Source organism: Engystomops pustulosus, chromosome 7 (genome assembly GCF_040894005.1).
Source record: "Engystomops pustulosus chromosome 7, aEngPut4.maternal, whole genome shotgun sequence".
Lineage (NCBI taxonomy): Eukaryota > Metazoa > Chordata > Amphibia > Anura > Leptodactylidae > Engystomops > Engystomops pustulosus.
Window position 1 is genome coordinate 67,904,551 of NC_092417.1, and position 16,835 is coordinate 67,921,385.

The 16,835-nt window shown below is 41.0% G+C and overlaps 1 protein-coding gene across 2 annotated transcripts in view; it reads left to right on the forward strand.

Moving 5' to 3' along the window:
• The window catches only part of DICER1 (dicer 1, ribonuclease III), a 29,255-nt gene extending 22,103 nt beyond the window's left edge, over nt 1-7,152 (forward strand). The window contains exons 24-29 of one of the 2 annotated variants that reach the window (XM_072116264.1): nt 892-1,047; nt 2,525-3,356; nt 3,531-3,799; nt 4,084-4,246; nt 4,703-4,778; nt 4,900-7,152. In XM_072116264.1, coding sequence (XP_071972365.1) covers nt 892-1,047; nt 2,525-3,356; nt 3,531-3,799; nt 4,084-4,246; nt 4,703-4,778; nt 4,900-5,065 — 1,662 coding nt within the window. In that variant the 3' untranslated portion in view covers nt 5,066-7,152. Of the gene's footprint in view, nt 1-891; nt 1,048-2,524; nt 3,357-3,530; nt 3,800-4,083; nt 4,247-4,702; nt 4,779-4,899 lie in introns of those variants that run through there. The other variant, XM_072116265.1, reaches the window with a different exon arrangement.
• Nucleotides 7,153-16,835: the final 9,683 nt, after the last annotated feature.

Consider the following 16,835-nt stretch of genomic DNA (forward strand, 5'->3'; position numbering starts at 1 on the left):
ATATGAAGAGTGGCATACATGTCTACAATCACACTAATTGGGTCCAATGAGGTCCTGCATATTCAGTGGTTATTGGGTTGCCCTGCCTCCTTGTTCCTCATTGATAGGTCTCAGTGCTATGAAATAATGCTGCGGTGTGGAACATTAAGAGAGCTCTGTTACAGCATTGGCCACTTATAGTCATGTGGCCAGGGTGATGTCATCGAAGGTTCTGTTACATCTGCAATGTTTATCCCATGTATGTATCTGATTGCATGAAATCGCAGCATGCCTCAATGGAGTATGGGAAGGTGTAGAAGTCCATGGAGTTATACTGTGATTTCATGTGAACAGACACATTTGCAACGTCATGTATGTAATAGGAGCTTAAATGACATCATGACATAAAATGCTGACTACTTAGAGACATGGGGCATCGGGGGTAGTAGATGGGAGGGGACAAGTCCTCTATCATTCCAGGGAACATAACATAAACTTTATTTATGGGGATGTGAGTGAAATAATTTTTTAGCTAAAAGGAGGATGCGAGTTAATGTGGCTATTTAGGAACCTGTCACTAGCTGTATTTGTGAAAATGTAGTGACAGGGTGAATGCTTAAAGGAAACCTAACACCCCCATTCACTATCTGGGAGCGTCATAAAGAATGAATAGACTTTGCATGCTTGTCCTGGTACTTATGATCTGTGGGGGGCACAACATTGTGGAACCCTTGCCATGTGAATAGGGAAAAACCTGGTAACTTGGGGAAACCCCTTTCAGTAGGTTTTTAGACTTTTAACTTTTACAGACATTAAATGGTGAAAATTTAGAAAGCCGTGTATAATAGAAAGTAATAGAAGATTGGTTATGGGGAAAATAAAAATATGTATTTTATGACTGTTTCCATACAGGTGAGTAACTGCAATCTTTACCGTCTTGGAAAGAAGAAAGGATCACCAAGCCGCATGGTTGTGTCGATATTTGATCCACCTGTCAACTGGCTCCCTCCTGGATATATTGTGAACCAAGATAAAAGTTCCTCTGAGAAGTGGGAAAGTAATGAAACTGTGAGTAAGAAGCGAAATATTGTACCAATCACTAAAACAGGCGGTGTATTATGAAATGTAACACTTGCATGGCCCCTAGAGACCCCCCACACCTCGTATGGCGCAGGTTAGCCCAGCATTTAATTACATGTCATTGTGTGAAAACATGTAGCTGACTCCACAGAATGAGTTTCTGTTCTGTGAAGTTTTAAGTCGCTTGCCATTGGTCCCATCACCCATCAGTCTATTTCCGGATTAGTCAAAATACTAAGATGGTAAAATTTTACCATTTCTTCAGGCATTTAAATGGGAGGAGGATATCACCTATTAGAATATGTACATTGAGAGTCCAAACATGTCCCCATACTAAAGTAAGATGCACAAAACCATGGTCAGTCCCTGAGTCTTGGTCCATGCACTGGCCAGATTTCATTAAAAAAAAGACCACAGTGTGGAGGATGGGCCTGAGCATCATGGGGATATACAATGCAAGGTGTCCCTACTGTTCCATAAAAACAGCGGCACTGAACTGCACATGGCCCCTATTACTTTCTCTAGGCTTATGCCCACGGCTATGGATTTCATTACCCCATGCACGAGCCAACTGTTGGGCATATTCTATTTCTGCCCGGTATGGTGCCTTGAGCGTTCTTTGGCACACAGGCTGCTAACAAGTGATCAGGTTCAGGTGCATGAAGCCCTAAGTTGCATGTTTTTTTCATTTGATTTTTGTCTTGATGTGTTTTTAATTTGTGACAGCTTCTGACTGTAACTTTTGGGTTACATGTGACTTTGTATGATTTACAATGGTCATAGTGATAGCGGTGTCTATAGTGCATTGCCATGGCGATTCAAACAATAAAAATCCCCTGAAGTCCCATCCCATGTAATAAAATAAAACCTAAAAAGTGAAAATCGCCAAAAAAACACAACATATTGGGTATCACCATGCCCGTGAAATTAAATTCACTGAACCCGTACAATGAACGCCATTAAAAAATTAAAAAAAAAATGCAAAAAAGGAGGAACATTTACCCTGACATGTTAAAGCATTAGAAAGGTATAACCTCATATAATGACACGGGGAAGATGAAAAATTTAGGCCTGGTACTAAATCCCTAAAATGGCTTTGACGTGAAGGGGTTAAATAAGAGCGGATCCTGCCTGAGGGGCACTCGCCAGTATGTCCGTGTATTTGGTTTACAATCCTTGGTCTTTGTAATAATTTCCTGTAATACATTGCAGCAGGTGGAGCCTTGTCAGACATCCTTTTATGCCTCAATGTGTTTAGATCTATTACAATATCTCTTGGGTTTTGGGACCTGGTATGAAATGCACTACATGTCCATCCATTGCAGTGTGCTCCCACTGTGTTGTCTTACATCTGATGCCCTCTGCATAAGGTGCCGATGCAGTTCCTGCACCCATATCTATTTGTTACTTTAGTCTATAGACGGGTAACATGGGTCACATCCATAATTGTTTTGTTTGTCTCCAGGTAAGTGATGGGGCGACCGCCAATGGTAAGATGGATGACGACTTTGATGACGAAGAGGATGAAGACCTAATGTGGAGAAATCCTAAAGAAGAAACTGACTTTGATGATGACTTCCTGGAATATGACCAGGAGCACATAAAATTCATTGACAGCATGCTGATGGGGTCTGGCGCCTTTGTGAAGAAGATTCCTCTTACAACCTTTTCTACCCCTGACCCGAGTTTTGAATGGAGAGCACCAAAGAAAAGTTCCTTGGAAAGTTCCCATTTTCCCCCTGATCTTGATGACTTTGATTACAGCTCTTGGGATGCCATGTGCTACCTTGATCCCAGCAAGGCTGTAGAAGAAGACGACTTTGTGGTAGGTTTTTGGAACCCATCTGAAGAAAACTGTGGGGTAGATGCTGGGAAGCAGTCCATCTCTTACGACCTCCACACTGAGCAATGCATTGCTGACAAGAGTATAGCGGATTGTGTGGAAGCCTTGCTGGGCTGCTACCTGACAAGCTGCGGTGAGCGCGCTGCTCAGCTCTTCCTCTGTTCTCTGGGCCTGAAAGTACTCCCTGAGATTAAGAAACAAGAGAACGGTGTGGACGTATGGAAACGCAACAATAAGACAAGTGTTGATCTTTCAACCTGCAAAGGGGTGGAATACGGTTATTTGCAAATCCCCCCTAGGTGCATGTTTGACCACCCAGATGCAGAGAAAACTCTCGACCACCTGATATCGGGATTCGAAAACTTTGAAAAGCGAATTAACTACCCATTTAAGAACAAGGCTTACCTTCTGCAGGCCTTCACTCATGCCTCCTACCACTACAATACCATAACTGGTGAGTAGACGGCAACTTGTCCTGCCCTCTGAGTATATACCAAAATACTGTTACTGATATTACTATGGGGTAATAAGAACTTTATGGGGAACTTGATGTAAGGTGTTATATAATCCTCTGTGCAGTAATATGTAGCTTGCATCATGGGTTTTGTCTTTCATTCTTGTCTTCAAGACTGCTACCAGCGCCTAGAATTCCTCGGAGATGCAATTTTGGACTACCTCATTACTAAGCACTTATATGAAGACCCCCGTCAGCACTCCCCAGGAGTACTGACTGACCTGCGCTCCGCCCTAGTCAACAACACCATATTTGCTTCATTGGCTGTCAAATACGACTACCACAAATACTTCAAGGCCGTCTCTCCTGAACTGTTCAATGTCATAGACGACTTTGTGCAGTTCCAGCTGGAAAAGAATGAGATGCAGGGGATGGACTCGGAGGTAGGAACATACATGATTTGTCTTGGAAATTGTCGTCACATTTGGTTGGTTTCCCCCTGCCTTTGTCAGTATAGGATACATGGCTCCTATTTGGTGTGTTTGCACATGTGTATACATAATGATAGAACATTGGGGAGTGCCACCATATAAATGTAGTGTACCAGCTTAATCTTTTATCTAGAGTTGCAATTGCAGATTCTTCCCATCACGTTTCTGGTTCCAGAACATTTAGTAAAAATTCCTCTACCTCTATAATAACTTTTGCATTCACTTTTTCTACTCAGTTAAGAAGATCGGAGGAGGATGAGGAAAAGGAAGAGGACATTGAGGTTCCGAAGGCCATGGGAGACATATTTGAGTCCCTCGCGGGAGCTATTTATATGGACAGTGGGATGTCGCTGGAAACTGTGTGGCAGGTGTATTACCCCATGATGAGACCATTGATAGGTATTTGTAAAAATTTTACAGGAATCTGTTTTATAAAATGGGAAAATTATATATTTCCAGTAATATAGCATTGGCATATCTCTAACTGGGACCTCCATGGCAATAAATTGGGAATTTACTGCTGCGTTTCTTATGGGTCTGGGAAGTACCGCATGACCACTGTAAAATGAATGGAGCCGGCTGTATTTCCTACCCTGTCGTGTCCACAGGCAAAGGGGACACAACACAAAAACACTTGGAATAATAACACTTTGCTTACGCACAGCAGGATTGGTAATTTTTTAATTTTTTTAAGAAAATGTAAAATGCTTATAAAATCCCAAAGCAGAGCAGCATTTTCCCTGATACAACTGGAAAAACTCCCTTATTTATTTTAACCAGATTGTGTTTTCAGGTTTATTTTTGTAAATTTCTTGCCTTCAATATTTAATGAAGTAATGATGCTTTTTATTACAGAAAAGTTTTCGGCAAATGTTCCCCGATCCCCTGTGAGAGAATTGTTGGAAATGGAACCAGAGACTGCCAAATTCAGGTGAGTGAGTTCTCTAAGGCCCCGGTTAAATGTCTGGTTTATTCTAGTTTAGCCTTTTTTGGAATATTCTCCACAGTCATTTGTAGCTTTGTAGTACAAATATATGTATTTTTTTTCTTAGCCCGGCTGAGAGGACATATGATGGCAAAGTTCGTGTCACTGTGGAAGTTGTAGGAAAAGGCAAATTCAAAGGGGTCGGCAGAAGTTACAGAATTGCCAAATCGGCAGCTGCTAGACGAGCCCTCCGCAGCCTCAAAGCAAATCAACCTCAGGTCGCAAGCAGCTGAGAGATGTCATCGTCCACTGTCATGGCCAGTGCTCGGCCATAAGAAGAGATGCACAACCCTATGACAACGAGCAAACCACATCCAGCGGAATCAATCCTAGAATATCCATGTGGATAAACACCTACCATGAGGGATCCAAGCCTACAGCAACGAATTGTAGAAGCGTGCAGACACAGTGGGGGTCATCTCACCTGCGTATACCGTAATCTAGCAATCTGATCTTTATTGTCTTAGAAGATGTCCACTTTTGGGGTATAGGGGCAGACGTTAGATTTTGGGCTCTCAAGAGGGAGAAAAGAAAATGTATGTACCTGTGAATGAGATCTATAGCTATATATTCACATACATTGAATATTTTATTCACATTTTGAGGGCTTCTTTTTGCTGGGTTTTTTTTTTGGGGGGGGGGGAGGAGGCTTATAAAACTTTTATTGGGACTATCTAATGGGAATTTCCAGGTTTTCCTCAGTGTCATGCAAGAAAACTGTAACATTTACAATATACATTGCACTTACAGAGGGACACAAAGTTTAGTGTCAAGAAGCGAATAATGGGCTAAGTGTTACAGATGATTTATTATCATACATGTTCTTTCATTTCTCCCCAAGAAAATTGTTACCAATCCCTACTGCCTTATAGACATGCTAATCGAAATGGGTCTAGTAATTCTGGATTCTGTGCCCATTCAGAAGTTCTCCTAGACGTGTTTTTTTTTTTTTTTTTTTTTTTTTCTTCTCCTTCCCTGATATGTATGTTAGGCGGTGGTGGAAATCATTTTGTAACAGATTTTATCGTACTCGAGCAGATATTAAGAAAGAAGTAAAATATTTACCTGGATGGACTCTCAGACCTCTGACATCTTCAGATGAATGCTGCATATACGGAGCATGTATGGCCGTCACAATGTCATATATTTTTATCTATATGGAGACAGAAGACTTCCTGGAAGACTTTCTGCTTTGTTAGGTTGCATTTGCCGCCAAACCCTTTTGCCGTAAGCAAAAATAATTGTGACCTGAATGAGACTGCTGTCATCCCTCTTGTGTTCTGTCATTTCATCAAAGCAATTTTGTCTTTTATTTTGTGATGGGCAGAGAAAGGGGAGGTTGTGGTATGTCTGTTGTCTTTAACAGTATATGTGTGTGTATATATATATTTTTTTTTTTTTTTCTTATGGGTTTTGGGGTTTTGCCTAAATTTCTAATCAATGTAGGCAGTCTTCACTTGAATACCTCATTTATCATTCCCCCTCCCCCGCATGCTTTCTCATTTTTGTCTCGGTGCTATGTGTATGTATTAAGCTTGAAATGCGTATTTTTATTTGCACTGTAACTATATTACCTCTTTGATTTACGTGTTTCTTGTGTTCCTATAAAAAAAAGAGAAGAAAATGTGGGGTTCTTTCAGCCATCGTCATATCATCAGAGGTTTGCTGCAGATTTTTTTTTTTTTTATTTTCAATTGATGCTTGAAGCCTGGAAACAAATCAAGGGTTTTGGCGTAGATTAAGGCTGGTTGGGGGAGACTGTCAAGCTGTCATGAATAGACGCATCTGCTGCCCTTCAGTTTTCATCATAGGATTTTTTGTTTGTTTGTTTTTGTTTCTTAGTAACCCAGCATGCTTTATGTCGCACCACTCTTCTCCAAAATTACTGCCTATTGATTACACCCATGTCCCTCTTCTGTTTTCACACCGTTTTATTTTGTTTCTGTTTTTGTAAAATTTTCGAGAAACAAATTGGAATAATTTACCCGGTGAATAACCACTTGTTAAATCTTCAAATAATGGATATCATCTAAACTTATTTTACCTTATTTGCTGGAAACTGCAGAATAATGGCACATTTTGCAAATTATTTTCTGCTTGGAGTAGATTCCTCCTTCTCTAACATTTTCTTTCAATTTGTGCAGATTATTTAATTTTATAATGATAATTTTCAACATAAAGATTTGGCCTCTAAAGGCAGTCAGACGACCCCCAGTTACAAACTGACCCCTGGATGTTGGTAATTTGCTGTACTTTAGCCCTTATGCTTCATTGTTAAAGGGGTATTCTCGTCTGGGCATTCACATTCAGTTTGATAAATCTGCCATATATAAACATTTCTTAAATTAGATGTTATTAAAAAAAATGTTCCTGTGTGAAGATAATTTCTCATAAATGTAGTCATTTTGTCCCTTAGAAACGAGATACCTTCCTCGGATACGGCCACGTCTGCCGAAGGGATTGCACAAAGAAACAAAAGGTTTTTGTGTATGAAATGTCCGGGATTTATTACATGACCCACAGCCATCCTGTGGCAATGATTGCTGAATCCAGGAGGTCAGACAGGACTCAATAGCACATGTCTGGCCACCGCTGCCAGAGTGTGACGTGGTCGTATCCGAGGAAGCTATCTCGTTTCTAAGGGACGACACGACTACATTTATGAGAAATTATCTTCACACAGGAACATTTTTAATAACATCCAATTGAAGAAATGTTTATAAATGGAAGATTAGTGAAACTGAATGTGAATGCCGAGACGAGAATACCCCTTTAATCCTGGTTCTTATGACAATCCAACATTTTTAAAATCGAATTGTCACAGAGACCAAAAAAATTTTGTCTAACTATAAAAATTACAGTTCCCACTTACATACAAATTCAACTTAAAAACAAACCTACAAACTTATGTATATATAGATCCCATATGCCCAAATTGATGACCCTTAAATATGTAACTTGCTGTTGTTTTTAGACTTTGTTTTTTTTTCAAGTAGAAACAGGGGGTAAAATAGGTCTGTTGGAAGGTAAAGCATTCCTGATGTTTTCTCCTCCACCCACTTTCTCCAAACAAATCCCAAATATATATTTTGATAAATGTTAAAGACTCAAGTATAAAACCTGCAAATGTCATGTTCCTTTCCCAAAAAATACCCTAATGTAGAAGTAATGAAGAATACAAGTTATACAGAAATACAAGAAGGTAGGAGAGAGATTTCACTGGAAAATGCATGAAAAATCCAGTTGGAGTCAAACTATTGAAAACGAGAAGAAAAATTGTCACGTTTTTAGTCGGAAAAAAAAAATTATGAAATGTGTTAGGTTTTTGTTTATTAAACCTCATTCAATTTTTTTTTGCCCACCAAATTTTTTTTTTTTTTTTCTTTTGCCCTGTAAATGCCTCAATGTTTGTACACCGCTCCTCATTTTGAGCCCTCTTGCATACAAACTGCAATTGTAGTCAAGGAGTTTTCATAGGGGCTGGATAAGAAATGCAAATATACTCGGACAATTTCAGTGCAACTAAGTATGGAAGCATTTTATTATACATGAATAATGACGTGACCCAACAGCATTCTGGAGATGTTATCTGGTAACGTGTATGTTTTTTTACCATCTTAGATTTACAATACTGTATTTTGACTAGACCTAACTATGCTGCATATATGTGTGTTAAAGCTTTTTGGTATTTTTTGTTTTTTCTTTTTGCTGTTTTATGTAGCACAAATAAGCCTTGCACTTGGTACCGTGCTTTACCTCATTTCAGAATGACTATTTGCTTAACAGGGAGGGGGAGGGGAATAATGTGGTTTGGATTTCGCTGTCATTTTGATCACAAAATAGGATCATTTTTATGCCTGCATTATGTCATGGTCTTGCACAACAAACAACCATGTACCTTATGTAATGTGTTGGTTTTTTTTCCCCTCGGTTTGTGGCATATTTTTGTTCATTACACCATCTGGTCATTGTGTGGGTTTTTTTTTTTTTTTTTTTCCCCAATTCTGTATAAATGAAAAGTCTGTATGCAACATTCCCATATTTTTTGCTGCAGCTGCACATAGATAAAATATATTCATTATTTTTTTTCTTTTGCTGCATGTTTAATTAAGTTGCGCTCATACTTTTTCTTTTTCTTCAAAGTAAAACCTCTCCTTGAGATTTTACATAATTAAATATAATAATGAAATTTAAAAATTGAATTTTAATAGCAAAAAAAGGTCAACCACAGACCAGCCAAACTGTGCACTTGTCATGTTTTTCCGGCGGCTAATTCTAGGGGAACTGTTTGTGAACAAGGTAATGAGAATGTGCAGGCAGTCCTATTGTAAATAAGAAATGGGGAGGGTTGAAATGAGCGAAATTGTAATCCGGACGTGAAATTGTCAGTGTCACATGCTGCAGCTGTCTCAATGACTTTCATACTGTAATCGTACTGCAGGAATTTGCAGTCTGCACCTTATGGATCACAAATACTTTTAATAGTTTTTGTAATAACTGTAGCTGAATATATCTCCAATAAAGTTATGTTCTGGTTGTTGAAACATTTGTGACTTTTTTTTTTTTTTTTTTCTTTTATGATGGGATTCAATCCAATTTTTGGCAAAGAAATTCAAAATGTAAATCTGATTTACCCTACAATGGGACATATTTCTAATCCATGTGGCAAAACTAATGTTGTAACCAAAAGACAATTGTTGGCAAATTGTAACCCAATGATATTTGTCAATGCACCAATGTACATAATTAATTATTACATGGTAAATGAACTTTTGACTATATGATTTGAGCTGCTGTAAGGGTCCGGCTCTTGGTATCCTGATTTCAGCATACCAATTTTTCAAAACATTAGTTTGTACTTGATGATGTGCTGATCTGATCTGGATGCTGGACCAGTACAGATGTTACACTGTGGACAGACCTTACAGAGGTCACAACATCAGCCAGAGCAGGTCCCTGCTGGCTCCTACAGCATGATGTCATCACAGGTCCTGGTCACTACTTCAGCATAGGAGATGAGGTTGGCTCCCATCCTTACACTCCTGTTCTGTGGGCATTGTGCGAGTACACAGCTGAAAGCGTCCTTTTGTATTTAGCGGTGGGAAGTAATAAATGTCAATATTTTTCTATTAAATTAAAATAATAAAGAAATTTTATAAACAAACTTGCATTTATCCCCTTAACATCCTCGGAGGTAAATGCACGGCCAGGGTTTTAAAATGCACACTAATGTGGATGTGCATTTACCTCCGATGTTTACATCCTGCACTGCTGTCACCGTGACCACTGTTACTCCCATGCAACATCTGGGATCGCGAAGGCTGCAATCCCAGTGGTTTATCCCTTTTAGGTGCTGCTGCTCCTATAGGGATTCTAGGTTTGTCCCAGTCATAGACCACTCCCGCCCCTCCTTGCCGTGCCATTTTTGGGTGGTGCCGATAATCACTATGGCAGCCCTGGTAAGTCATTGTGTGTGTCAACCTATGCATCTGCATAGGCTTACTCTGTAATATACTGCCTGTTGTGTGGCAGTATTACTTTGAACGAGCGATCAGATGATTGCATGTTCAATTCCCAGTGTGAAACGGTAAGAAAAAAATTAATTACTAAACCCTTGGAGTGAACACCATAAAAAAAAATAAACTGCCAAAAATGTGGATTTTGGCACATCCAACCGGACAAAAAAAGCAATAAAATGTGATCAAAAATTCCCATTTATGCCACAATGATTCCAATAAAAAGTACAACTCTTCACACAAAGTATAAGCCCTAATACAGCTCAATCAACAGAAAAATCTAAATGTTACACCTCTTAGAAGACGGCGAAGCAAAAACTAGTGATTATTCTCTTCAAATGTGATTTTATTCAGAATTATCAAACATAAGTCTGTATAAATTGTAATTGTACTGACCCATAGAACAAAAATAAAATGATACCTATGCTATAAAGTGTATAAAACAAAAATAAGTTGACCCCTTGCCGATCATGGACAAAAATGAACGTCCAAGTTGCCCGGTGGTTCCTGCACCTGGACGTTCGTTCTTGCCCTGCACAAAACTAAGTGACAACTTTAAATGGTGACTGTGTGCAGGCACACAGATCTAATATATAAAGCTGTGTGTGTATGTCCGCTAAAGGAATCTGCACCGTCGCTTTTACAGTCACTCTGTGAAACTTTTGATATTTTTACCCCGCTCTTTCCAAAATCCACTTATTAACCACCATATACAGATACTGCTGTTGAGTTGAGGCGTGATTGGTTACTATAGGCAATGAGCATAATACACTTATGTGAGGGATAAGATGGATAAAGACAGATATAGGGGGATATTTATCAGAACTGTCTGCGGTAAAACAGTTCCAGTAGCCCATGGAAGCCAATCAGTGATCAGCTGTAATTTTATTAACGGCTGTGCAAAAATGAAACTTGAGCTCTGATTGGTTGCCAATCTCTCCATGGACAAAGTCAGACACAGTCACCGGTATGAGCGCGCCTGAGACGGGCAGTCAATGGTATGAGCGCACTCAAGACGGTCTATAGATACATATGGGGCAGGACGGCGGCTTAGTGGTTAGCATTACAGCCTTGCAGCACTGGGGACCTGGATTCAAGTCCCATGGTCAACATCTGCAAAGGGTGCCCATAGCAAGCATTGCGAGTGTGATACGAGTTCATCACATCACACTCGCAAGTGTAGAAAGGGCCTTAGTCTTGTTGGTCTTGTTTTTCGCATTTGTTTATTTTTTTCTCCTTTTGGCTCTTCTTTGTGTATTTTCCCTTTGCTAAGGGGCCCATTCCTATCTTCAGAGAGGAAGAATTTTGCACTTGGAAAATGTATGACCGTCTTCACCAAGTATAGTAAAGATGTCTAAGCTTGACGTTCTTCCATTACAGCTGCCATTCCCTTACTTTGTGTATATATACTTAGCTATGGTCATGCTCTGTAGATTGCCTGTATTGTTCTGTTAAAAAAAACTAATATAAATATAATTTATTTTAAAAAAAATGGATATTTGGCTAAATTCTTGATTTTCGAAATTTGAACATTTTCTACTTTTCTGACGCCTAATAATAACACAAAAATAACTTGATAACTAAAATTTACCAAATGTCTGCTTTACGTTGACATGGTTTTTTATGCGTCCTCTCATACTTGTGAGGGACCTGCTCAGATTTCAAGTCATGTTGAGAGGTCTTAGTTATAGTAAAAACCCATAAATGTCACCATTTTGGAAACTACAACCCCTCAATGTAAGTAAAACAACTTTTATGAAGCTTGTTTACCCTTTAATTGTTTTACAGAGGTTATAACAATTGGTGCAATTTTGAAATGTACATTTCTCAATACCTCTTCAGGGCAGATTCTAGCCTTTTTGCTGCACAGCCTCTTACCCCCCCCCCCTCCCCCTTTTTACACAGCCTCTTTCCCCCTTGTATACACAGCCTCTGCCCCCACCTGTATACAAAGCTATTCCTCTCCACCCTGTATACAAAGCTATTCCTCTCCACCCTGTATACAAAGCTATTCCTCTCCACCCTGTATACAAAGCTATTCCTCTCCACCCTGTATACAAAGCTATTCCTCTCCACCCTGTATACAAAGCTATTCCTCTCCACCCTGTATACAAAGCTATTCCTCTCCACCCTGTATACAAAGCTATTCCTCTCCACCCTGTATACCAAGCTTCTCTACCCCCTGTATACACAGCCTGTCCCTTCAGTATACACAGCCTCTCCCCCTCCCTGAATATACTCTCTCTCCCCCCTGTATAACCAGCCACTTCTCCTCCCCCTCTCTATACACAGATTCTCCTCCTGAACCCCCCCCCCCCCCGGTATACTACACAGCCACTCCTAGTCTCCCCCCCCCCCCCCTTCCTCCCGGTATACTACACAGCCACTCCTAGTCTCCCCCCCCCGGTATACTACACAGCCACTCCTAGTCTCCCCCCCCCCTTCCTCCCGGTATACTACACAGCCACTCCTCGTCTCCCCCCCCCCCCCCGGTATACTACACAGCCACTCCTAGTCTCCCCCCCCCGGTATACTACACAGCCACTCCTCGTCTCCCCCCCTTCCTCCCGGTATACTACACAGCCACTCCTCGTCTCCCCCCCCCCCCCCCCCGGTATACTACACAGCCACTCCTAGTCTCCTCCCCCCCCCTTCCTCCCGGTATACTACACAGCCACTCCTCGTCTCCCCCCCCCCCCCCCCCCCGGTATACTACACAGCCACTCCTCGTCTCCCCCCCCCGGTATACTACACAGCCACTCCTAGTCTCCCCCCCCCGGTATACTACACAGCCACTCCTAGTCTCCCCCCCCCCCCCCCGGTATACTACACAGCCACTCCTCGTCTCCCCCCCCCCCCCGGTATACTACACAGCCACTCCTAGTCTCCCCCCCCCTCCCGGTATACTACACAGCCACTCCTCGTCTGCCATTGAAGGGAAGCTGCGCCATTCAGAGCAGATTTTAAAAGCTACACTATCTTTATTTCTTTTTTGGCAATTTGGACATATAAGGGCTTATTTTCTGCAAAATTAAACACACTGTACAAATACTTCATTTTAGTGGGTCTTTAACTTATTGATGACATTTTATTAACTCTTGAATTGAATTAAATTTTTGGCAGGTTTTTCTTTTCTGTTTTTTATGGCCTTCAATGAGTAGGTATAATAGTGCTTTTGATTTATGGTACAGATTATTACAGATGCAGCAATACCAAATATGTCTTTTTTTTTTTTTTATATTACTTATCGATTACACACAAAATTATTCATTTTCTCTCTTCTCTAGGTTGTTAGGAGTTTCAGAATTTTGGGTGCAATTTTTCTGAAAATCGCCAAAACCCTTATTTAGAGGCACCTGCTCAGCTTAAAGTGACTTTGGGAGGCCAAAGTAGCAGTAAAACACTGTCAATTATGCCATTTTAGAAACTACATCCTTTCAATGTGTGAAAAATCAACTTTAAGAAGTGTGTTAACTCTTCAGGTGTTTCACAGGGATTAAAATAAAATGGAGGTGTAATTTACAAGCTGTATTTTTTTTTTAGACAATACATTAATTTTGGCCAAAAATTAAACCGTCACAAAGTATTAAATGATAAAGAAAAAAACTCCACAAAGTTTGTTACCCAATTTCTCCCGAGTCTGAGGATGCCCCATATTTGTTGGTGAACTACTGAATGGGCACACGGCCTGGAACAGAAGGGAAGGAGGCGCCATTCAGAGCAGATCTGCATCGTCACATTTTACAGGCTATAAAATGTTTATTTTTTTTGTAATTTGGACCCTGGGGTGCTCTGCTAACAACTTCCAAAGCACTTCAGGCTAATTAGCATTAGCATTTCTAAAGTTAACTTAAATGGCTCCCTCACTAGCAAGATGGGCAGAAGCTCATTGAATTGTCAGATTACATTGAATTGGAGAGGGGAAAGCTTCTAAATGTGGAATGCAAGTCATAGTCAGCAATGGCCTTGTTCCTCACACCACACAATTAATTTATGCAAATCCCAGTAATTGGATACATTTGATCATATCTGCATTATTGTCTGATCCCCCATGAGGTTTAAGTATTGCCATATAAACCTTAGGACTATCACTATTAAGGATGTTTCACACAAGTGTTTACGGTGCGTGTTTACAAGTGGTATGTCGGCCCGATCCCACAGGCTGCACGCAGTGCAGGGGACGGGAGTCCCTCCATTATATATAGAAAAATAATGCAAACACATTAGCTCTGCCGGCCAAACAGCCACACCAGAGCTGTAATAGTGAATACAGTTGCAGTACGGCTCTTTGGCTGGCAGAGGGAACGTCCTTGCATTATATTTCTATATGATGCAGGGCCTCCCGTACACTGCCCCGTATTGTGCCGTCATGCGGCTCGTATACATGGATTGCACAGGTTCGAGTAAAAACGGTTTTCATGACGTCTAACTGCCCTGTTGGATTTCTTCTAAAAAGTTGAGGATCTTTGAAAAGATATTTGGGATACAATGGGGGTCATTAACTAAGGGCCCGATTCGCGTTTTCCCGACGTGTTACCCGAATATTTCCGATTTGCGCCAATTTCCCCTGAATTGCCCCGGGATTTTGGCACATCGGCGCCGGCATGCACGTGACGGAAATCGGGGGGTGTGGCGGAACGAAAACCCGACGGATTTGGAAAAACCGCCGCATTTAAAAAAAAAAACAAAATGTGTTGCGAAAATTGCACTTACCTTCACTCAGCCCGGCTCGGTGTATTCCAGTGCGTTCCGATGCTCTTCAGCGCCACCTGGTGGACGTCGGAGGAACTACCTTAATAAATTCTGGCCGGACCCGAATCCAGTGCAGAGAACGCGCCGCTGGATCGCGAATGGACCGTTTAAGTAAATCTGCCCCAATATGAATACGTGGAGTGATTTTTTTTTTCTCTTTCTACTACCATTGCTTACTCTAAGATTTTTAAATGTGACTGGAAAAATATAGTCGAATAGACTATAAATCTGATAAATGCTACCAGAGATTGTCTGGTCTAAGAAACCCATTATTAGAGCTACAAATAACATGCTCCTATCTCGGAAACCTGACACTACCAGGCATTACATAGACAGTCCATTGATTTCATTGTGTATATGGTTCATTACTGCAGATGAATGAAAACTTGCTACCTAGTTCCTCACAGTTATCGGGACTATAGACTGAAAAACACTCTTTACTGGGCGATTCATACGATCTAAACGTTAAACCAAGTGGTGGCCAGAGGAGGCGTCAAATAAAAAGGCACACTCCCATGTGGCATTTTGAACGCGTTTTTGAGCCGTTTTTAAGCAGTCTGTTAAAATATGCATGCGTTAAAAAACGCATCAGTTTTTGACAGGTTTGACCAATTATCTTAATTCAAACCTGTCAAAAACTGATGCGTTTTAAAAAAAACGCATGCGTTTTTTGACGGACTGCTTAAAAACCGGCCCAAAAACGCTTTCAAAACGCCACTTGTCTCTGACAGACCAAAAATGATGACTCTCATGTGGCCAATCACTGATCTCTGCATTCCAATGTCCAAGATTTATTGGGATAGGTTCAGCTGTGGTTTCACTGGTTTTAGACACGTGGCTTCTGAGGCCAGTGGGTGCAGCAGTTGAGACTTCAACATTTCCTGTAGGGCATGGGGCAAAAGCAAAGGGGGTGTTGTAATGCCGAACAAATTGTTGCTTTCTCACAGCCACCATTAATTTTTATTATTCACAGTCACGGTGGGGCTGTCATGTCTCACTGCACAGCAACCAAGCCGGGAGGCCACGTCGCAAGTTTGAGAGCAGGTCATATCCCTACCCGTATGGCCTGGCAGCCTCGCAGCTCCTATGGTTATGGGAGGGGTGAGTACTGCTCACCTCTCCCATCTCCACCCAGCTGAAACAAGTCAGCTTAAGGTAGCCTAAGCCTAAGATCCCACCTGCGTTCAACAGGTTCCTTTCCTCCTTCTGTTATTAAATGTGCAGCACCAATAGAGAGAATGCGAAAAATATTGATCACAGGCGCTCCCCAATGTGTGAATACAGTGGATTTGTATTTATTGATATGTCTGCCGCAGGTGAAGAAACTAGGTATCCCTTCCCCAGTACCAGTATAGTAATAATGGGGCTCACTTTACAGAAATCAAATTACCCAAATTTTTTTTGTGTATACACCTGCGCTGACTGGAGGGATGTATAATTATCCAATAATTGGCATTCTACCACCCATCAGTATAGGTAACAAGTTTGTGTTAAAGGATTGCAAAGTGGGTATTTTACATACCTGTAACACAAACTTGTTATCTATACTTATGGATGGTAGAATGCCAATTATTGGATAATTATTAGAGATGAGCGAACATACTCGTCCGAGCTTGATGCTCGTTCGAGCATTAGCGTACTCGAAACTGCTCGTTGCTCGGACGAATACTTCGCCCGCTCGAGAAAATGGCAGCTCCCGCCGTTTTGCTTTTTGGCGGCCAGAAACAGAGCCAAT